Source organism: Rutidosis leptorrhynchoides, chromosome 6 (assembly GCF_046630445.1).
Source record: "Rutidosis leptorrhynchoides isolate AG116_Rl617_1_P2 chromosome 6, CSIRO_AGI_Rlap_v1, whole genome shotgun sequence".
Classification (NCBI taxonomy): domain Eukaryota; kingdom Viridiplantae; phylum Streptophyta; class Magnoliopsida; order Asterales; family Asteraceae; genus Rutidosis; species Rutidosis leptorrhynchoides.
Genome location: NC_092338.1, coordinates 109,214,310 through 109,238,732, shown reverse-complemented (window position 1 = coordinate 109,238,732; position 24,423 = coordinate 109,214,310). Strand labels below are relative to the sequence as shown.

The window sequence follows — 24,423 nt, the reverse complement described above, 5'->3', positions numbered from 1 at the left end:
ATTGAACCGAATGACGGAACAAGAAATCCAGGAACTCATCAATCAACGAGTGAACGACAGAATGTTATGGGTCGAGGCTGCAAGAGGTGCTGCAGTTAACCCAAATCCTCGTGTGGGGTGCACTTACAAAACTTTTCAAGCTTGCAAGCCCTCATCATTCAGTGGAACAGAGGGACCAATCGGTTTAACCCGGTGGATAGAAAAGATGGAGACTGTGTTTAAAATCAGTGGTTGTGTCGAAAAGGACATGACCAAGTATGCATCGTGCACTTTACAAGATAGTGCACTCACGTGGTGGAAAAATTATGTGAAGGCTGTAGGAGGAGATGTAGCTTATGATACTCCGTGGGAAGAATTCAAAACAATGTTAATCAACGAATATTGTCCAAGGAACGAGGTTAGGAAGTTGGAAGATGAGTTACGAAGTCTGAAGGTTATTGGTACTGAAATCACCAACTACAATCAGCGATTCATGGAATTAGTTTTGCTATGTCCTGAATTGGTTCCAACCGAAGAACGGAAGATTGAAATGTACAAAGATGGTTTGCCCAAAAAGGTCAAGGCAAACGTTACAGCATCGAAACCTAAGACAATTCATGAAGCTATAACCATGGCAAACGAGCTAATGGATCAGGTCATCATGGATAAGAAAGCATCCAATACTGATGTGAAGGTATCAGGTAACAAAAGAAAGTGGAATGGAAATTATGATCGAGGTAACCAACAACAATCTTTTAAGAAACAAGAAACCATACAAGGTGCAGGTGGTGGTTCAAGCTTTGGTTACAAAGGACAAAATCCTTTATGCAACCGATGCCACAAACATCACTCTGGCTACTGTAATGTGGTATGCAACAAATGTAATCGAAAGGGTCATCTTACTGAAGATTGTAGGGCTCTCGTTACAAATACAAATGGTACCAAGACTCCTGCCACCAATGCAAATAGAACTGCTTTGGCTACCATTACTTGTTATGGGTGTGGAAAACAAGGTCACTATAAGAGCCAGTGTCCGAATCCAGAGAAGAATAATGGATCTGCACATGGAAGAGCATTTGTTATTAATGCTAGAGAGGCGTGTGAAGACCCGGAGCTTGTTACGGGTACGTTTACCATTAATAACTTATCCGCATCTATTATATTTGATACTGGTGCCGATAGAAGTTACGTGAGTAGAGGCTTTTACGCTAAATTGAATTGTTCATCATTACCTCTAGATGCTAAGTACATGATTGAGTTAGCTAATGGTAAACTAATTAAAGCCGATAAAATTTGCCGTGATTGTAAAATAAATTTAGCCGGAGAAACATTTAAAATTGACTTAATACCCGTAGAATTAGGAAGTTTTGATGTAATAGTCGGCATGGACTGGATGTCCAAAGTAGGAGCTGAAGTTGTGTGTGCCAAGAAGGCAATTCGCATTCCTTGTAAGGATAGAATGCCGGTGATGATTTATGGAGAGAAGGGTAACTCAAAGCTAAAACTCATTAGTTATTTGAAAGCTCAAAAGTGCTTGAAGAAAGGGTGCTATGCTATCTTAGCACATGTTAATAAAGTCGAAAAGAAAGAAAAAGAGAAGTGCATCAACGACGTGCCTGTGGCAAGAGATTTTCCTGAAGTTTTTCCGGAAGAGTTGCCGGGATTACCTCCATTTAGATCTGTAGAATTTCAAATAGATTTAGTACCAGGAGCCGCACCAGTGGCTCGTGCTCCATATAGACTTGCACCGTCCGAGTTAAAAGAACTTCAGAGTCAGTTAAAAGAATTACTGGATCATGGATTCATACGACCAAGTACTTCACCGTGGGGAGCTCCGATTCTATTTGTTAAAAAGAAAGATGGATCTTTTAGGATGTGTATAGATTATCGTGAATTAAATAAGTTAACTATCAAAAATCGGTATCCACTACCGAGAATTGACGACTTATTTGATCAACTCCAGGGATCATGTGTTTATTCGAAAATCGACCTAAGATCGGGCTATCATCAACTACGTGTCAAAGAAGAGGACATTCCGAAAACTGCTTTTCGGACACGTTATGGTCATTACGAATTTTTGGTCATGCCGTTTGGATTGACGAATGCGCCAGCTGTATTCATGGACCTCATGAATCGAGTTTGTAGTCCGTATTTAGATAAGTTTGTTATCGTTTTCATTGATGACATTCTTATCTATTCCAAGAGTGAGCAAGATCATGAGCAGCATTTAAGGTTGATATTAGAGTTGTTGAGAAAAGAACAGCTATACGCTAAATTTTCTAAGTGTGCTTTCTGGTTGAAAGAAGTGCAATTTCTTGGCCACGTTGTTAGTAGCAAAGGAATTCAGGTTGATCCAGCAAAAATTGAAGCCATTGAAAAATGGGAGACTCCTAAAACACCAATGCAGATACGCCAATTTTTGGGTTTAGCCGGTTATTATAGAAGGTTTATTCAAGATTTTTCCCGAATAGCTAAGCCGTTGACAGCATTAACGCAAAAAGGGAAGAAATACGAATGGACCTCGGAGCAGGAGAACGCATTTCAATTACTGAAGAAGAAGTTAACTACGGCGCCTATTTTATCGTTACCTGAAGGGAACGATGATTTTGAAATATATTGTGACGCTTCGCGACAAGGTTTTGGTTGTGTTCTTATGCAACGAAAGAAAGTTATTGCATACGCATCTCGACAATTGAAGATTCACGAGCGGAATTATACGACGCATGATCTAGAACTGGGAGCAGTCGTGTTTGCGTTAAAGATATGGAGACACTACTTATATGGGGTTAGATGCACTGTGTTTACTGATCATAAAAGTCTTCAACATATTTTTGATCAGAAACAGCTGAACATGAGGCAACGTAGGTGGGTCGAGTTAATAAACGACTATGATTGTGAAATTCGTTATCATCCCGGGAAAGCGAATGTGGTGGCTGACGCACTAAGCAGAAAGGAACGAGAACCAATTCGAGTACGAGCGATGAACATAAAAATTCGCATGAATCTCAACTCACAAATCAAAGAAGTTCAACGAGAAGCACTTACTAAAGAAAATATAGGAAATGAAATAATGAAGAAGTATGAGAAGCAACTCGTTATACGGGAAGATGGAATTCGATATTTTGCAAACCGTATTTGGGTACCGAAGTTGGGTGGATTAAGGAAGTTGATATTGAACGAGGCACATAAGACAAGATACTCGATACATCCTGGAGTTGGAAAGATGTATCAAGATCTTAAGACACATTATTGGTGGCCTAACTTAAAGACAGACGTTGCAACATATGTTGGGGAGTGTTTAACTTGTTCCAAGGTCAAGGCAGAACACCAGAAACCATCAGGGTTACTTCAACAACCAGAAATCCCAGAATGGAAATGGGATGGTATTACCATGGATTTCATCACGAAGTTACCAAAGACTGCCTGGGGATACGACACCATTTGGGTGATTGTTGATCGTCTTACCAAATCTGCCCATTTCTTGCCTATAAAGGAAACGGATAGAATGGAGAAACTATTACGATTGTATATAAAGGAAATTGTTTCAAGGCATGGAATACCTATTTCCATTATATCCGATCGTGATAGTAGATTTACCTCAAAGTTCTGGCAATCACTGCAGGAGGCACTAGGAACTCGTTTAGATATGAGTACCGCATATCATCCGCAAACCGACGGGCAGAGTGAAAGAACGATTCAGACTCTTGAAGACATGCTCAGGGCATGTGTGATCGATTTTGGAAACGGATGGGATAAGTATCTACCGTTAGCAGAATTTTCGTATAATAATAGTTATCATGCAAGCATTAAAGCTGCACCATTCGAAGCATTGTATGGAAGGAAGTGTAGATCTCCTATCTGTTGGAATGAAGTAGGAGATCGACAATTAACTGGTCCCGAGATCATACACGAAACGACTGAGAAGATAGTACAAATCAAGGAGAGATTGAAAACAGCCCGAAGTCGCCAAAAGAGCTACGCCGATGTCCGAAGGAAACCATTAGAGTTTCAGATTGGGGACATGGTTATGCTAAAGGTGTCACCTTGGAAAGGTGTAATACGTTTCGGTAAAAGAGGTAAACTGAACCCAAGATATGTAGGCCCGTTCAAGATCATCGAACGCATTGGACCGGTAGCTTATCGACTCGAGTTACCGCAACAACTCGCCGGAGTACACAATACCTTTCACGTCTCAAACCTTAAGAAGTGTCTTGCAAAGGAAGACCTCACCATTCCTCTTGAAGAAATCCATGTCGATGAGAAACTACAATTCATCGAAGAACCAATCGAAATCATGGATCGTGAAGTTAAACAGCTCAAGCAGAGCAACATACCAATCGTTAAGGTTCGTTGGAATGCTCGAAGAGGTCCTGAGTTTACTTGGGAACGAGAGGATCAGATGAAACAAAAGTATCCACACTTGTTTCTCGATGACGCAAAATAGGTACAATTTTAAAATTTCGGGACGAAATTTATTTAACGGGTAGGTACTGTAACGACCCGCACTTTTCCGATCGTTCTATACTTATGAGATTAATATTTACATAAATTAAACCTTACCAACATGATAAGCAATCCAAATTGTTGAGACTTATGTTTTTGAAAAGAGTTTTACACAACGTTTGACCGTCTAGTTTGACCGATGATATCACGAACTATACAATATATGATAATTATACATACATATTTAACATGATCTAAGGATGTTTTAATATCTCATTTTGTATTAATAACAAAAAGTCATAAGTATATTTTGAAACTACTAACTTAAGTTTTCAAAACAATAACCTACGTAACGTTATTTGACATAAATACTGATGATTTATAATGTTTATACATATATCGTATAAGTAATGTATTTAATCATTTTTAAAGGGCTTTTATACATAAAACAATATAAGTATATTTACAAAAGATAGTTATATTTGAATTCTCGTTCCGTTTCCTCAATAATCCTATACGTATATCTAGGGTACTATACACAGCTTCTAGAAGTATTTACTATTGGTATATACCAATAGAAATCTTCAATTATTGGAATAATATGTCATTCATGACATAATAAATTTTAACTTATCTTAGATATTTTCACTAAAAACCAAATTTTCAAGCCTATAAATAAGCACCATTTCTAACTCATTTTTACACATTCATTTTCCAAATTTTACTTCCAATTTTCACACACACTTGCAAGAACTCTCTCAACTTTTATTTTACTACTTCTTTCCAGCAACTTTACATTTTAAACTTGAGGTAAAAACTCTACTTCAACTCTTTTTCAATTCATATATTTAAAGCTATATATATAAGAGTTTATAAACTAGAACATAGTTTGAATGATTTCAAACTTGTTCGCAAACTAAATAGATCCTTCTAACTTAACTTTTAAAATACTTCAAGACCTGTAACATATCTTAATTATATGCTAACTTAACAAGGTATAACTTGGTTTTTCAAAGAACACCTTAAAAACTGAATTTACGACGTCGGAGTGCAACCGGGGGCTGTTTTGGGTTGGATAATTAAAAACCATCTTAAACTTTGAATTGGAGGTTTATTTTCTGGAAAAATGATTTTTACTATGAATATGATAACACATACAAATTTCATGATTTAACTCAAAGTATAAGTATTTTTAGAAAAATAATCATTTGAGGTTGTTTACATGATGGAAAATGATTAACTTCATAAGTTTCACTAAAGTTTGACCTATGCCGTGTGATTTTGAATACAAACTAAGGTATTTACAGTTCATAGTCTTAAAGAGGGACTCGATCCAAGGAGATGGCAAGTTGAATCAACGAAAACGGAGTTGTAACGAAGAAACTATGACCGAAACAAAATCGGATATCCAAGACTAGTTTAGCCACGAAAATAATTGGGAAAAAATTAAATAAATCACATCTTTTTAAGTTAACATGATATTTTATATATATGTACTTATAATTCAATTTTATATGGTTCAGGATTACCCGTAAACAACACGAGAAGATTAATCATAAGATCCCATGATTGTACGCAACACGTCATTTGACAACACCGGTACTTTATGTACGCAACACGTCATTTGACAACACCGGTACCATGGGTCAAGATTAATCTCGACCAATACATATACGATGGGGTTTTATTTATTTCGTTGGGGGTTTTATTTATTTCATTGCGGGTATATTAAACATCTAAAAATGAACCATTAAAATTGAATTACTAACAACGAACTGCTAACTACGGACTAAGGAATTATTCAAAGTATTAAAAGTATAACAAGTATATATATGTGACGTTTGTTTAAAAAGAAAAGGTATTGATATATTATATATGGATAGGTTCGTGATATCAACCGGAGATCAAGTCAAATTATATATATATCTTCAAGACGAAAGTGAGTATATAGTCCCACTTTTAAACTCTAAGTATTTCGGGATGAGAATACATGTATTTTATGTTTTACGTTATGGACACAAGTAACTGAAAAATATATTCTACGTTGAGTTGTACCACTGGCATACTTCCCTGTAGCTTGGTAACTGTTATTTACAGCGGTATTGTAAACGCGAATCCTGTTGATAGATCTATCGGGCCTGACAACCCCAACCGGACTAGACGACCAGTATTCAACGGTTGCACAGTACTTCGTTTTGTGACTACACTTGGTACGGTGTAGTAAGATTTCATAATAAAGGGAATATGCGACGTGATTAAATGTTAAGTATGGTTACCAAGTGCTCAACCACTTAGAATATTTTTATTAAAATGTTTATATATGAAATCTTGTGGTCTATATTTATATCGCTGCCGGCATTAAACCTATATCTCACCAACTTTATGTTGACGTTTTAAACATGTCTATTCTCAGGTGATAATTAGAAGCTTCCGCTGCAACATGTTGAATTTAAACAAGATCTTGAGTATGCATATTTGTGTCAAAAATAAAACTGCATATCGGAGGATTTGTAATGTAAAATATGCTAGAAATCGTATTGTTATCATCACATGTAAAGTTTGTAAGTCTAAGATTATCGCTAAACGATAATCATCTTTATTTTGTCTAAAGCTTGTATCAAAATAAGAATTATGGTTTGTAATGTAAAATATATGCAGTTGTTCTTTTAAAAATGTCGCATATAGAGGTCAATACCTCGCAATGAAATCATACGTTATCTAACACGTTCTTATGGTTAAGGACGGGTTATGACAGTATGTCATGTAAGACTCCGTGCACATAGCTTGTCTAACATATAAGCAACAGCGGAAGACTTCTAGGAAACCTGAGAATAAACATGCTAACAAGTGTCAACACAAAGGTTGGTGAGTTCATAGTTTTAATGTTTCGCATAATCTGTGTATAAAGGTGGATCACAAGATTTCAGTTGTTTTATCCAGAAACGTTTATCAAAATATTCTACGAAATTGAGCACCCTGGTAACTAAACTTAACGTATATATAATTTGTACCCTTTGTATAATCATCTTAATAATACACGCAAACCAACGTGTACGCTTTTCAAATAGCATACGTCCGTTAAAAGGCTAGTGCTCTAGCTCGGACGGGGATATCAAGCCCTATGGATCCATATACTACTACTCGCGTCCACCAGTTCTTATAACTGGCAGTTACTAGTTACCAAAGCTAAGGGATTTTCGGTTCAAACTCAGTGTAGAATTTAGTATGTACTTGTATCCATTGCGTTTAAAATAAATTGCATGTATTCTCAGCCCAAAAAATATAGATTGCAAAAGCAATTAAAAAAGGAGCAAATGAAACTCACCTTAGCAGCACATAAAGTTGTTCACCAAAACGTGACCGAAACTCGGAATATCAAATAACCGTAGATCTCAACCTAGAGAACATATGTTGGTCAATAAATGTCTATCAAGCTAGGTCAGGTCATAGTGTATAACAATCCTAATGCTCGAGATCGACATACAAAAGTTATCCAAAGTCGTTTCAAAAAGTCAATTTTGACAATAGTTCAACAAAACGAAACATACCTTATATAAGGATTCATTACTCGGTTGGTAATATTCAAAAATCCAATTTATCAATCTCGTAAACAAGTTGTTTAAATCTTAATTGTAGATTCAAAAGCAATTCAATTAACGTTAATCATAATTCAGTTGATCATATCTTTTAATTCGTTCATCGAAATTATTCGATATCTAAATGAAAAGTTATTGATTTTTCGCCAGCTTTCCAAAAACATGTATATCATATACCTTTTACCAGTAATATATGTATTTACTTCGTGATTCATCATAACTGTTTAACGATAAAATTTAGCATACAAGCATGCATAAATATATATACTCGAGCACTAGACATGGATACAAAATTAATGTATAAAAGATAAAATATGAGTGCTTACGTATCAATATTGAGATTCAATATTGTAGGAAAGTACGTAGACGCAACAGGGATGATAAACACTAGATTTGATTCACAAATATACCCTCGAACATTACCCATAACCTCCTTGACAATAACCCATAATTTCCTTAGCTCTATCCCGCTCAAAAACTCATTTTGAAGGTGACACGCTCATAACCTCGTCGTAGTATTTTAGGTATATATACTACTAATAATAATATTATAATAAGATTAATAATAATAATATTAATCTTAATAATAATAATAATAATAATAATAATAATAATAATAATAATAATAATAATATAAAAAAATAATAATACAGAGGAATGAATCGAGGTTTTATAGTATGTGGCCTGCTACAGTACCTCATGCGATCGCATGAGTTTTCAGTGTTTTTACCATGCGATCGCATGGCCGCCTTATCCTGTTTTTGTTTGCTAGTTCGTCGACATCAAATAGTATTTTACTGTAGTAAATAGTGTTACTGTAGCAAATAGCGTCTTACTGTAGCAAATAGTGTTCACTGTAGCAAATAGTGTTTACTGTAGCAAAGTCGTTTTCACTGTAGCAAATAGTGTTTTACGGTAGGAAAGTCGTTTTTACTTGTACATATATATATATATATATATATACATATAATTGTTCATGAATCGTCGAGAGCAGTCAAATGTAATTTAATACATGAAATAGTTCTAAAATTTTAAGATTCAACTTCATAGACTTTGCTTATCGTGTCGGAAACATTAAATCATTTAAAGATAAAGTTTAAATTTGGTCAGAAATTTCCGGGCCATCACAACGTGCGACGTTGCGACTCGTATTGTCTCGGTCATCGATTTTAACCTCAGTTCGTGACCTGAATTTTCTCGGCCATGACCGATCAAATTGCGAGTCACATAGTCGCCTGATAACTTTGCAACTTTGGAGGGCGTTTTGAGGGCAATAATTTTTTTTTTAAGGGCAATAATTTTTGTTGGGAGCTATATGGGTAGTACAGCTTATTTTGGAGTTTATGGAGTACAGCCTATTTTGGGTGTGTATAAGCTCACTATCCAGTTTGACTAAATCATTAATGCATAAGTAAACACCTAAAGTTGATTACCGAATAATCTTGTCACTCAATTAAGTCCATTAATTTAATGCATAAATAAACAACCCCTAAATGGGCTTAGTACTTGGCCCAACATATAACTAAATAACTGGACTCTGTTTAACTGAACTGCTAGTCATCTACTAACCTCAAATCTTCGTACGACACCCCTCCAATAACCAGTAGTAGATTCATTTACACGCAACCGTAATTAGGGTTTTTCAAGGGTTTCTAAAATTTCTGAAACTTATTACCAATTTCCATCGCACAAATTGGTGTGAATGGAAGCTCAAGTCGGTATGTCTACTGACGGTGGAGCCGTCGACGGCAGTACCGCCGTTAAGTTTCTACAGAAGCCGCAATCGGTTCCACGTCATCACCACCAACAATCTGCGGAGATTGGCCCTATTCCGCAGCTTTTAGCCGGAGGTATTGCCGGTGCTTTTAGTAAAACTTGTACGGCCCCACTCGCACGCCTTACAATCCTATTTCAGGTAATTATACCTCTTTATTTTATGTATGTATTTAATTTAATTTAATTTATTACCACATATTATTATTTTTAATTTCATGTTATATATGGTATTAAAACTTGAATTTATAATTTGAAACTGGATATTTATGCAAATTGTAGGGTTTATGATAGTGTGTGTGGTGATTTATACCTAATTATATAAATTTGCTGTTGATTATGTGTTGAATTGTTTAGGTGCAAGGTATGCATTCTGACGTGGCACTGTTGAGCAGGCCTTGCATATGGACGGAGGCAATGCGTATCGCTAATGAAGAGGGTATCAGAGCCTTTTGGAAAGGAAATTTAGTTACTATTGCTCATCGACTTCCGTATACTGCGGTTAACTTTTACGCGTATGAGCAGTACAAAAAAGTGGGTTATTCATATCGTTTGGTTAGGGTTTGGTTTGATGTAGTATTGCTGGTTAACTTGTATCTGTTTCTTTCTTTTGCAGTTGTTAAAGTCGATACCAGTTATAGGAAATAATAGTGGAGCTACAGCTGCAGATGCTTGTGTACATTTTGTTGGTGGCGGATTGTCGGGGATTACAGCTGCTACGGCCACCTATCCTTTAGATCTAATCAGGACCCGTCTTGCGGCACAGGTGGAAAATGAATACTTTAAAATTTTCTACTAGTTTTTGTCTTTATAGTTTTGTTAAAAGGAAGTTGTTAATTTTTGGAAATATGCTTTGAAATATGTAGAACATATCTTTTTAAATTGTATCAGTGTTCTAAAAGCATTAGGTGGAGCTATGTGGTTGATCATGTGCCTAACACTTAATCTCTTAACTGAGGTTAACTTGTGCCATCAAACGATAGATTATGAAATCCATCAATATTGTTTGATTTGCTGTTAGTATAGTATAATGTCTTGATTCGTCACTTGATTAAATTGCACAATAATGTCTTGATTCATCACTTGATAAATTGCACAATAATGTCTTGATTCGTCAACTTCAACTTGGAATCGGCATTAGCAAGACATATGTGGAACTTAGAAGGTGAGATTGGATTACAGAAGACAATGTCAGAACATGCAAAATGGATTGGTTGAAGCTGGTAAGTTCAACCTTCCTGAGCTAAACCGCTTAATATTGCAATTTGTTCCTGATATAGGCACTGGTGGCCGCTTGATTCAACTTTTAGAACACTGATATTTTTTCAAAATTTTAATGTGCTCGTTTTAGCTTTCGTACTTAATTGAACTTTAACAGTAGTGTCTATCTTAAATAGATTTCACTTACAGTTTCTGCAACTATGATTTTAATTTTAACTATTTTGCTGCAGAGAAGCACAATATATTATAATGGAATCTGGCACGCATTCAGTACAATTTGCAGAGATGAGGGTTTTTTTGGCTTGTATAAGGGACTTGGAGCAACCTTACTGGTAATCTTTCTTGCTGCATTAAAAAGTTTGAATCTTTATTTATAAAATGTTTCAAGATCTGCCCAAAAAGTAGTTTTAATGCATCAAACCTTCTTGATATTAATTGAATAATAGTTTAATATCTAAAAACAGAGAGTTGTGGGTCAATCCAATGTGAGTGGACCTGTATAAAAAGTTAATCGTTTTGAACCGGTTTACCCTACCCACCCATTTTCACATACTTATGATAGGTGCAATTAATTAAATAATGTAATTGATGTAGGGTGTTGGACCAAGTATTGCTATTAGCTTTTCCGTTTATGAAACCTTGCGGACGTACTGGAAATCACAAAGGTAAACATTTACGCTTTGTCAACAAAAAAAACGAGTGCAGTTTTTAATTTTTCTTCGTGTATAATTCGGTATTAATACTTACACATCCTCTATTCTAATGATAGACCGGATGATTCCACTGTTTTGGTTAGTCTAACTTGTGGCAGTCTTTCTGGCGCCGCCTCTTCAACAGGTGACTTTGTGTAGTATATTTGTATACAACACGCTGCGTATTTTGGTTTGAACTATGTTTGTCTGTGCTTAATATATATCTCATGTTTACAGTAACGTTTCCTTTGGATCTCGTGAGACGGAGAAAACAGTTAGAAGGAGTGGGTGGGCGTGCTCGTGTTTACAATACCGGTTTGCTTGGAACACTCGGGCAAATTATGCGGACCGAAGGCTTTCGAGGGCTTTATAGAGGGATTCTTCCAGAATACTACAAAGTCGTCCCTGGCGTAGGAATCGTTTTCATGACTTATGAAACACTTAAGAAGCTTCTATCTGACCACCATTTCTAGGTTTATTCTCATTCAACACTCTATAATCATAAATACTAGATATCGGAGTAATTCTGTTTGTGTAGGTTAAATACGTAAGCAGGCTTAATTGTTATTGATGCCCGGAGTTTAAGTTTTCCATGTATAGATTGTAGATTTGGATGTCTGTCACAGTTCTAAAGCTGAAACCTGAAAATTTTGATAGTATATGGTAATTATCTTTATATCAAGCAAACGAAACTATATAAAACATTGTTCATATATCAAGCTTATGCCCCATGGCCATCATCTTGGAAGCAATCAGCTGCAGCTACTGCAGTATTTTTCTGCACATTCTTGTACGAGTATCGACTCGCAACCAAAACATACACACACAGATTAGTAGTAGTGATTGCAGCCAATAGCAGATAGAAATAGTCGAGACGACTACCATTCAAATCCGTTGCGAACCAGCTCTTGCCCGACACTTTTGTAGTCACCTGATCGACAATCGAGATCAAAAAACTACTTAAAAAACTTCCTGCCCCAATCACACTCAGATACAACGCGATTCCTAAGCTTCTCATTGAATCAGGAACTTGATCATAAAAGTACTCTTGAAGTCCAACCAAAGTAAACCCATCTGCAATTCCAATTGTAATGAATTGTGGTGCTAACCAGAACACGCTCATGGTGGGCGAACCATGTAAAGGATCATTTTTCACTATTGTTAACCGCTTTTTCTCAACAATGGCGGAAATGATCATTGTTGTGATTGAAAACGTCATTCCAATTCCGATTCTTTTGAGGATACTGATTCCTCTTTCGGTTCTTGTTACTCGCCTTAGTAAAGGAACTAAAAGTCTATCATAAATTGCTACTGAAAAGATCATCCCAAAGGCGGCTAGAATATTGATTGAGGCTGGAGGAAGGACAAAGTCATCGGTGATCTTGCGGTTCATTAGCACTCCTTGTTTGATGAAGAATGTTGAGGATTGTGCTACACATAAACCGAATGGTAACGTAGTTAACCAAATCGGTATCATGTTCAAAAGTAGCTTCATTTCCTCCACCTTCGTTACAGTCGATAGTCTCCATGGATCTTGTTTATGTTCTTCGATTATCGCAGCTTTATCAAGAAATCTGTACATGGGAAAACCACTATTCTGAAACCACCATTTGATTGTTAATGTTTGTACAATGTACATGGTAAAAAAAACTGTATTTCCGCTTATTAAGGGTATATTTCCGCTTATTAAGGGTATGTTTGGCAAAACTAGCTGATAGCCTGTAACTTTTAGTTTTTTATATGTATTTATGCGTTCTCAGAGTAACCGGAACTGTTAAAAAGAGTAATATGACAAAAAGAATTTTTTTCCTTTTCTCAAACGCTATTTCTATTAGTTTTTCATGTTTTCCCTCCGTCCAAAAGCTTTAAGTTCTTTCAACCAAACGGATTTTTTTAAATCAAATATGGACTTTTTTTTTTTTTATAAAAGCTAAAAGCTAATAGTTCCAAAAAGCTCCAATAATTTCTATGCCAAACGACCTAAACGACATAAATAACACAAAAGTTATGCTTACTTGAAGGTTTCTGTGTGGCAAAGTAGTCTTTCTTGGACCTTTTCTGTTTTGGGTACCTCATGTAACTCATTTGGGTTAGAAGGTAAAGGTAGTTTTCTCTTACAAAATGCTGCAACACATACTTGTACCATTGGCTTTAATGGGCTTCCTGGTTTTCGATACCGATAAAAGGGTCTACCAACGATGAAGATGACAGTCGAAGCAGCCATTACTACTGTTAGAATAATATCAGCTTGACCCCAACCTGCATGATCTTGCACGTATACAATAAGCGTTACACCTAGTAATAGCCCTGCACATAAGGCTGCATTCCACCAGTTGAAAAACGACATCTTCTTTTTGCGTTCATCGGGATGATTATCATCAAATTGATCAGCTCCAAAGCTTTCTAAAGAAGGTTTGTGGCCACCTGTGCCTACAGATATCATGTATATTGCTACGAAGAAGACGATTTCATGAACCTTTCTTGTTTGTAGACACTGTACGTGACTTTCACATGGTTTTAAGCTCGGAACCATACTCGACATTGTTAAGAGAATCAAGCCCTGTAATCAAAAATTAAACATTTTATATCAGATGTTTGTTAGAGTAAAACATATGCTTTCAATTTATAATTTATATCCTTTACTAATTTACCAATTGAACATTTCATACAATAAAGGGTTGGATCAAACTCTAATTTCATATTGCTTTCTTTTTTATTCAACATAACATATGTTGTGATGCAACACCTAATTATATGCTGCCAAGGCAAGATAAAAATGAATATCAACATTATTGAATCTTTTTGTTTCTAACATATAATAGTTTTTGAACTTTGTTGTGAGATACCATTAGATAGATAATAGTTGATGCAAGAACTGTAGCAAAACGTCCCAAATAACTATCAGCTAGAATGCCTCCAACGAGGGGCATTAGAGTCGTTACACCGAGCCATTGATTTGCACATTTTGCCGATGTCTTAACATCTTGATGGAGGACTTTTGTGAGGTATATAATCAAACTTGTTGCTATGCCGAAGTAACTTAACCTCTCCGCAAACTCAATAGCTGCAAATGCAAATGTATTGGAAAAAAATATTAAAAGTGAAATGACGGTGATTTATATCTCAATAAAAAGAATTTTAATCGTGCACCACCAGAGCCGGTCCCGAGAATTCAAGGGCCCTGGACGAGGTGAAAAAAAGGGCCATTGGGCCCTAACGAATATTATAAACTATTTTAAAAAACTCTTTCGGCTTTGCTAGAATGCTAGTGGACTTTGATTTCTTTTATTTCTGGGCCTTTGATTGTTGTTTTTGGACCTATTGTGTTTTGTGTTCGTTGCTTCATGTGAGTTTTCCTAGTTCTCCTACTTCTCAAATCTCCGATTATGTCTGTATATATAAAAAAAATGGGCCCAAAAAAATCCTCGGCCCTGAGCGGTCGATCACTTTGCTCCCCTGCCGGGCCTCCCCTGTGCACCACTATTAGGCAAACGTACAACTAAGACGTAATTTTAGAAGGGCAGGAAAAGACACTGATCCCTCCAAACATTTAGAAAGGACAAAATTACACGGCTGATCATTATAGTTTGTATCAGAAATCGCTCATGGTTCATGGGCTTCATTTCGTCATTACCGGTGGTCCCTCCGTCTAATGCCGAATAACTTTTTGGTTAAAATTAGGCATGTGCAAGCCACGCGAGAGCACTATTGTCCATTCAGTTTGTCCGTCAGTAGACATGTGTAGAAAACGACGACCTGGATATATTTTTTTACAGTCCATGATGTTCAAATCACAGTTGGACGACCACACTAGCATTCGGTCATGATGCGCACGATTTCGAATTGGGGTTTGAAAGGTCAGGTTGCGAGAATATGATTATTTAATAAAAAAAAAATGAAAAAACTAAAAGGAAAATAGTGCCCTCCCGTGGCTTCCACATGCCTAATTTTAATGGAAAAAGTTAACGCGCGTTAGGGGAAGGGACCACCGGTGATCAAGGTGCAAACCATAGGGACCATCGATGACGAAAAAAGTATAGGAGTCATGAGTAATTTCTGATACAAATCACATGAACCGTCCGTGAAACTTTGTCTTTAGAAAGTGAATTGCAAATTTCAAAATAATACAAAATCTAGTTATTGTAGTTTGTATATTAAGTCCTTATCTGAATTTCCAGTTTAATCAATTTGTTTGGTTTTGAAAACTTGGAAGAGAACCTGAAAATTTAAACCGAAACCAACAAATTCAATTTTTAAACCAAAAGTGAATTCAGGTTTTAAACGAAATTGAACCGAATCTAACTAAAATATTCGGTTAAAATCGAAATAGCTAAGAATTCATAATTTAAACAAAACTATCGTTATAAATCGATTTTAAATTTGATTTTTGATTATATATATATATATATTATTAGTTCAATTCGGATTTCGGTTAAACTGAATTTAAAAAAGTATAATTGAATATCAAATTCAATTTTGAAAACGTAACGGAAACTCGAATTCAAATTCGGTTTTCTTTAGTTTTCATTCAGCTTTTCTTTTAGTTAATGAGTTTGAAATTTGAATACCCAAATTGCAAATAATAAGCTTTTTCTTAATTTTATTAAATATGTCGGGTTTAAATGTTTCTTTGAGCATAACATGTCTACAATTACAAATAAAATATTTATCCTTATGGTAATATTACTTGTTTCCTTACTATTTATTTATTTATTTATTTATTTTTTTGTTAATTTTGTTGATCAAATTATAGTTTTTATTTATGTTTTTCTTTATATATGTAAAATTACAGCTATATTCACTATGATTTTTAGTCTCAAGAAAATAGTACGAAACTTAACATCAATACATTAGCTCCTTAGCTCTGACACTATGTAGATATAATAAATTTGAGCTCAATTCAACCTCAAAAGATAAAAAACTTAAGTTATTATATCATCATAATTATAATATTTTGCTTTATAGCTGGGAATGAAACAATTCAACACAGTACTAAACTATAAAAATACCGCCCGCGCGATGCGGCGAGGATTTTCCAGTTTCATATTCATATTTTACATAGCAAAATGTATGTATGGAATTAAAAACGCGTTGCTACGGTTATGGTTGGAAGCACGTGTTCTATGGCAGGAAAATCGCGGGAAAAGAGGAATAGGAACATCGATATGATGTAGTTAGTTTGAGTTGTTTATTGTATGTGTATGTATACGTATGGAATGTATACGTATGGAAGATATCCCGAAAAACGTTTTTTTTTAAATGGTGCATTTTGCGCGTACCTAGTTTCGTTGTGCTCGTAATTTTTTTTCGAGTTGATCGGTGGTGCCGGAAAAATTTAACTCGCAGCGAGCGTGAAGATATGGCCTGTTGAAAATTTTGGTGGAGTTTATTTAAGTTTTTTTAATTAAGTAGCAATTTTACGTTTTAAACCCCTGTTTCAGGGTCGAAAGTGTGAGTTGGCTAAAGTTGAGGGATGTGAGTTGTTTTTTTTCTGATGTCGTTTTGGTTGTTTTAAGTCATAAAACGACCATTTTCCGGACTCCTTTTAGAATATTTTTTTTTTCTGATGTCGTTTTGGTTGTTTTAAGTCATAAAATGACCATTTTCCGGACTCCTTTTAGAATATTTTCCGGACTCCTTTTAGAATGTAGGAGTAATAATCTAACTTTTTGTGTTACACTATGAAATCTAATCATATGTTGGAATTAGAATCGACATCTCTTTAGTTGTTGGCAGACAATCTAAAATTTGAAATTCCGTTAATGGCAATCAAATTCTAACTTTAAACCACAATTGCCCTTTATTCTTTGCTTTTATAGTTGTGTCCTTTCTTTTGATGCATTATCACAAGATATTGATACTTATATCAAACCTATTCATACAGAAAAACCTTTTAATGACAATAAATTGCTCAAATGCGTATATGCACAATTGCACATAAAGATAATAGGACCTAGTAATAAATTTTTGGGAAATTTTTAAAAGGTAGCGTAAGCTGTATAATTTTTCAATAGCTAGAATATCATATTTAAAATGACTTATTTTTATTCTGTTAATAAAAAATTATTTTCTCAAGAAATTATTAGGAATATCATCTGATCGATTTTTTAACTTGACGGTTTAAAGAACTTAGTGAGTTTTCTATGTTCAACAGCACCACACAAACCATTTTTTTAAATACAATTCCTCATTTAATTTTATGTATACTAATTTTTAACTTCCATTTTGAATTTTTCTAAAACAGAATTTATATAAAAGTAGAAAACACTTCATAAAAAACGATGAAGGCCTACAGGGCTACAACCAACATGCAAGCAAATACTATAATTTGTGCTCATAATCTCCAAATGTTTTAAACTATAATTCGTGGTATAAAGTGTTTATAAATGACATTTGCATGTCACCTTTAACCATGTTCTTGTGTATCACTATGCTTGGATTTTGACCGTTTATTTGATCTTTAAAAAATGGGCCCGCTCCATATGTATAATAATTACCAAAATTAGCTAGTAAGATGACAAATTTCAACAGTCGAGTAAAAAATAGTAGTAACATAATATGGAGTAATAATAATATTAATTTACTCCGTACGTAATATGAGTAGTAAAAATAGCTTACAAAAACAGATACGGAGTAGCATTTATGTAAGGATTGTTCTTAATTTAGCCTTTACCCCGTCACAAGCACTTCACTAACAAGAAATGGTTAGCAAAATGCTATGATGAAATTCACAAATTCTACGATGAAATTTGCAAAGTCATATGGATTTTTCTGTTCGTATTAAGAGAAGAAAAAAACGAGAACAATAATTATGTTGTTACCGATAATAAACAAGGATGCTTTCCATGCACCGGTGGAGGCTCGAAGAGGAGTTCTACCTCTATGATTGAACGATGAATCGTAAACCCATTTTTGTTCATTAATTTCTATTTCTTGACGTTTTTCAAGATGCTCCTCCATATTCATGATCTCTTACAAAAAGTACTCCGTATGATATAAGTTTGGAAAATTAAAGAGGAATTGTAGATGTGGTTTTTAATGTAAGCTTTTGTGTTGTTTATATAGTGAGAGATTCTACTTTACATCCTATTTTTAGGGGGTTGGTAATTCAACGTCGTTTACTTCAAGAGAAGTATCAGAAACATTGACGATTATTAAACCGTAGCTCATAGTTATTTTAGGCATCTCATGTTCGAATATCTTGTGATTGGTAAAAAAGGGTATAGAACTAATAATAATAGAGTATTTCTGATGACTGCGTGAAGTAGAAAAAATCTTAAAATTTTTTAATGGCATATTTTAAAATAATCTTAAAAAAATAGATATCATCATAACATATAGACATAATTAATGAGATAGTTCCTCTGATTTCATCCAAATTGCTGAAATAGTCCATAGAATTTTTTTAACCGAGGTAGTCCTAATAGTTTTTAAAATGTTACTGAGATAGTCCTTAGAATTTTTTTGGTAGGATATATTGTAATAATCAATAAAAAATTGAATATGATCATAAGATATATATTCGATTAAATCGCTTTCAATTGAATAAAATAATTATCCACCATATAAAAAATGGAACTCTAATAAGTTATTTTAAATAAGTATAATTGATCTTTTTGAACAAATAAAAAAAGCAGTGTGGATAATAAATGAGATAAATGGAGTATTAAAAATCAAATAACCTAAGGTGCTTATGTTACTTCTTAATTAAATGATTTAATACTGAATGTTAAATTGTTAAGTGTGTTTGTTAGTGACATCTCTAAGTGAAAAATAATGTTGAGCTATTAATAATCTTTGTTGAACTATTTAAAGTTGAAATACTATTTTAATCATTCAACTCGTTCATTTCATTAATAACATCTAAATTATATGTAAAACACTTATTAAATATTTATATTCTTTTATTTATGGATTTAATATGTTAATACATTAACTTAATGCATCATTCATAAAAGGTCATTCAGAATAATAATTATTAAATAGTTATCATTGAGAATTAACTTTAATCTACACCTTTGAATCATGTAGAATTTTTGTACTACTCAACACTTATCATCCCATTTTATCAAAACAAAATTATAACAAAATTAAAAGTTGAATTTCATTTAAAATCATCCCAATTAAAATGATGAGCAGAGTCAACCTTGAATTTTGGAATTGCCATTGATAGTTAAAGTTTATGTCTTAAATGACCGATAGACAGGGCATGCATGGTATTACTAAATATCATTATTCAATTCAATGCTTGCATGCATGCATCCTTTAAATTAAATATACTAGCTACACATATATCCGTTACTCACGAAGCTTCGTCATCAGTTTTCGCTAGGAATTTTCGTTCTCTTTTAGATCAAGTTAGTCTAGCCATTTTACGAATGTGACGCGCAAGCTTATTAAGCCGGGTGCTAAAAAAAGGTTTCTCTGACCACAGAGAAAATTGGATTTTTTAAAAAAAAAAAAAATAGTAATTTTATTAAAGCCTCTTGCAAAAATAGAAATTTTATCAAAATCATTACGAAAATGGTAAAACCGAAGTTTCAAACTTCGGTTTTGTCAAATCCGAAGTTTGGAACTTCGGTTTTGCTGCTTTATTCGTTTACACACTGACTTGGCAGACATGTGTACAAGCTTTTGCCACCCGTGCCCTAAACCGAAGTTTGAAACTTCGGTTTTGCAGGCTTTTCAGCAAATCTGAAGTTTCAAACTTCGGTTTTGGTCCTGCCATATTTTGTTCACTTTTAACCCGAATCTTGCTTTTGCAGGTCGAAATCTATGCTTTTCTACATCTATTTATACCACTTGAAACTTCATTTTCAATTACAACATCACATACAACACAACCACATTTCAAACACATCAAACTGAGTTTTATGTATCAGTGAAATCACCAGTTGAAAATTACAAAAAACACTAAATCACAATATAAAAAAAAATGTCCAATCATGAAAACGATGGATGGGAATACCTACTTGATATTGATGATTCCGACCTCGCTCAATCTGTATCAGTTTCAAAACCCACTCAAACTATTTTGGTGCCCACTGAGTTGCCACCATTCCCCCGACCGTTAGAGTCCCCCCAACGTAACCGTAAAAAGCAAAAGCAACCTATTTCACCACAACGACATGTTCTTCGCGGTTCCGGGTCTAACAAAAAGAACAAATTATCCTACCTGTAGTGACCCGAACTTTTCCATGTTTATATATATTAATTGAGATTGATATTTACATGACTAAATGTTTCCAACGTGTTAAGCAATCAAACTTGTTAAGACTTGATTAAATGAAATAAGTTTCATATAGACAATTGATCACCCAAGTTGACCGGCGATTCACGAACGTTACAAAATTGTAAAAACTACATGTTGTGGTATATATAGACATATATATATGGTTGACATGAGATTATGATGAGTAAGTATCTCACTAAGTATATTAACAATGTGTGATATACATAAGAAATGAGATTACTAAGTTAAGAAACTCGAAATGATATATATAACGATTATCGTTATGATAACGTCTACTAAATATATATGTATCATATTAAGATATTGATACACTATATTTAACATGATAAAATGATATTTAAATATATCATTAAGTGTGTTAACAATGAACTACATATGTAAAAACAAGACTACTAACTCAAGAATTACGAAACGAGACTTATATGTAACGATTATCGTTGTAACGATATTTTAATGTATATATCATATTATGAGATATTCATACATCATAATATCATGATAATATAATAATTTAACATCTCATTTGATATAATAAATATTGGGTTAACAACATTAATTGAGATCGTTAACTTAAAGGTTTCAAAACAACACTTACATGTAACGACTAACGAAGACTTAACGACTCCATTAGAATGTATATACATGTTGTGTTTTGATGTTATGCGAGGTGTATATGAAATAGCTTTATTTTTATAACTAAATACTATTAAATACGATACAATTTTACACAAGATATTTATTTATTTATAGAATGGATATACTTAAACCTTGCTACAACACTTATAGGCAGTGTACCTAATCGTACAGTAGTGTAGTTTTTAGTAAGTCCGGTTCGTTCCACAGGGAATCTTTTAAACAAAGCTTAACGCTATATTAGTTTTAATTTATAAAAATACAAATATATATATAAGTAATATTATTATTATAAAGAGGGGTTTTTACCGTTTAATGACCGGTTTGTCGATTTTAAAAACTTTAGTCGCAGTTAAAACCTAATGTAAAATATTAAAAATAAATATAACTTAATTTAAAGCGTAAAGTAAATAACGATAATGAAATTGCGATAAATAAAAGTGCGATAAAATAAAATTGCGATAATTAAAAAGTACGATAATTAAAAGTGCAATTAAATACAATAACAATAAATAAAAGTGCGATAATTAGAAGTGCAATTAAATATAAAATAAAGGAAATTAAATATGAAATAAAATAATTATGCTTATTTAAACTTCCGTAATCATGATGTTTGACGTGTTGATTTTAGTTTTATGCCCATGGGTTAATTGTCCTTTGTCCTGGATTATTCAATATGTCCGTCTGGTTTTTGTCCATAACAGTCCATCAGTCATAAATATAAAGTGCGAGTATCCTCGTCAAATTATCCTTATACCCGAAGTCAAATATTCTAACTAATTGGGGACTTAAACTGTAACAAGGTTTTAATACTTTGTTATCAATTATGCCAAGTGTCCTTGTACATAATTTCACCCCTGTTTTAATAATTCTAGTGGCTATTAATCCATTCCCGTATCCGGTTAAATGAACGATTATTCGTACATATAAATACCCCGCCCATCGTGTCCGATCGAGTGTATATGGTTATTTATAGGGACGTCCAATTGTAAATCTTTATATTAAAATTAACAAACTATCATTTAGTTAAACAAATATAAAGCCCATTAATAGCTCATAGTCTAATTTCCACAAGTGTCGTTCTTTTGTCCAAACCCCAATTATGGTACAAAGCCCAATTATCCAATTTTAATATTTTTAGCCCAACATCATGATTACTTCGGATTAAATAAGCATAATAATAACTTAGCTACGAGACATTAAATTAAAAAGGTTGAACATAACTTACAATGATTAAAAATAGCGTAGCGTTACACGGACAGAATTTCGACTTACACCCTTACAACATTCGCTAACATACCCTTATTATTAGAAATTAAAATTAAAATTAAAATTAATATATATATATATATATATATATATATATATATATATATATATATATATATATATATATACGTTGATAGAGAGATTTATAAAAGGATATATAAAACGATCAAAATGCGTTAGCTTTTATCTCCGCGAGTTGCGGTCCCTTTGCACTACAAACTCCGCAAGTCATGGAGTTCGTAAACCCAGCTCACACAAGTTTGGATCCTAGTCTGCTGACAGTTTTAATATATAAATATAATATATATATAATTTATCTAATTAATTATATATTATATTATATTTATATACATAGTTAACTTGTAATTTTTAGTCCGTTGCGTCGAGCGTTGAGAGTTGACTCTGGTCCCGGTTCCGGATTTTCGAACGTCCTTGCGTACAATTTAATATCTTGTACTTTGCGTTTTGAATCTTGTACTCTTGTAATTCTGAGACGTTTCTTATCAATAATTGGAACCTCTTTGATTGTATTTTGTACTTTTGAGCTTTTTGGTCGTTTGCGTCTTCAATTCGTCGAATCTATCTTTTGTCTTCACCTTTTATTATTTAAACGAATATCACTTGTAAATAGAACAATTGCAACTAAAAGCTTGTCTTTCTTGAGGAATAATGCTATGAAATATATGTTCGTTTTTAGCATTATCAAATATTCCCACACTTGAGCGTTGCTTGTTTTCAAGCAATATAGTCTTGAAATACTAGAATCACTTCTTTATTCTTCACACTTTGTACATCAGTGATTTCTATACGGCGGTATAAACAATGGTAGTAACGATGTGGTTTACAGTCTCACATGACTATAAAAATTTAGATCCATTAAGAAAATTGGATCTTTATGAAAACATTTGATCTTTTGAAAATTCATTCTAGCTTTTACCCTAGCTAAGTTTTCCAGAATAACCCTTCACCGGTGTTTGCAAATTGTTTTTGTGGGTTTAGTGGGTTTCAGATTTGAAAATTTTAGCTCAAAACTTGCGATTTTGTGTCACCCACTTGCTAACCTTGTATTGGGAAAGCAACACGTCCAGTATACTTGCTCCGTATATTACCTTTCGGTAAACTACCGTCCGGTTGTAAAGGAAAGCGTTGAACAAGCAACTGTTAAGGCAATGTCCCCTGACATGCTTTTGTTCATGGTCTAAAACGTGTCAGATGCTATTACTATCCTTTGTAGGAGCAATAGTAAAGATCATCCTATAATTTTTCTGGTCTGGCACAAGGTCCTGTCTTCGACCATGCTATGCAACCACCGTTCTTACGGTTGACACCCGATTTGGTTCAGGTGACCTAATGAATTCCAGGTGAATTCCTAGGATTTTACGTTCAATGGTAATGAACGCATTGAAAATAGGTTTTCAGAAAACAAATCGGTTTGAAATTTTGATCAAAATATTTTCTCGTTCAAGCTCGAGTTTAGATATCATTGAATTCCATGAGTTTGTAATTCTCAATCTTTAAGGTCAGTCTCAAGGATTGAGTAATATCAGTCTTAAAAGCTGATTTT

At 33.9% G+C, this 24,423-nt stretch overlaps 2 protein-coding genes across 2 annotated transcripts; one reads left to right on the top strand and one right to left on the bottom strand.

Annotated features, from left to right (window-relative positions):
- Positions 1–9,621: 9,621 nt before the first annotated feature.
- On the top strand, positions 9,622–13,305 carry LOC139855608 (uncharacterized). Its single transcript, XM_071844847.1, has 7 exons — positions 9,622–9,933; positions 10,149–10,325; positions 10,408–10,557; positions 11,243–11,344; positions 11,607–11,677; positions 11,782–11,849; positions 11,942–13,305. The coding sequence occupies exons 1-7, from the start codon at positions 9,721–9,723 to the stop codon at positions 12,175–12,177; spliced, it is 1,017 nt and encodes a 338-aa protein (XP_071700948.1). The 5' UTR covers positions 9,622–9,720; the 3' UTR covers positions 12,178–13,305.
- On the bottom strand, positions 12,274–18,694 carry LOC139855607 (protein NRT1/ PTR FAMILY 5.6-like). The gene is made up of 4 exons (XM_071844846.1): positions 18,526–18,694; positions 14,551–14,768; positions 13,720–14,264; positions 12,274–13,278 (listed from the first exon to the last, which is right to left on the bottom strand). The coding sequence occupies exons 1-4, from the start codon at positions 18,668–18,670 to the stop codon at positions 12,426–12,428; spliced, it is 1,761 nt and encodes a 586-aa protein (XP_071700947.1). The 5' UTR covers positions 18,671–18,694; the 3' UTR covers positions 12,274–12,425.
- Positions 18,695–24,423: the final 5,729 nt, after the last annotated feature.

Bases quoted from the DNA above. Each gene is read 5' to 3' on its own strand.
- LOC139855608 (XM_071844847.1), top strand. From the start codon at position 9,721: ATGGAAGCTCAAGTCGGTATGTCTACTGACGGTGGAGCCGTCGACGGC. The intron at 10,558-11,242 runs GTGGAAAATGAA...ATTTTGCTGCAG, and splicing joins GGACCCGTCTTGCGGCACAG to AGAAGCACAATATATTATAA. The intron at 11,678-11,781 runs GTAAACATTTAC...TTCTAATGATAG, and splicing joins ACGTACTGGAAATCACAAAG to ACCGGATGATTCCACTGTTT.
- LOC139855607 (XM_071844846.1), bottom strand. From the start codon at position 18,670: ATGAATATGGAGGAGCATCTTGAAAAACGTCAAGAAATAGAAATTAAT. The intron at 14,769-18,525 runs GTAACAACATAA...TTGCATTTGCAG, and splicing joins AGCATCCTTGTTTATTATCG to CTATTGAGTTTGCGGAGAGG. The intron at 13,279-13,719 runs GTAAGCATAACT...TCCCATGTACAG, and splicing joins TGCCACACAGAAACCTTCAA to ATTTCTTGATAAAGCTGCGA.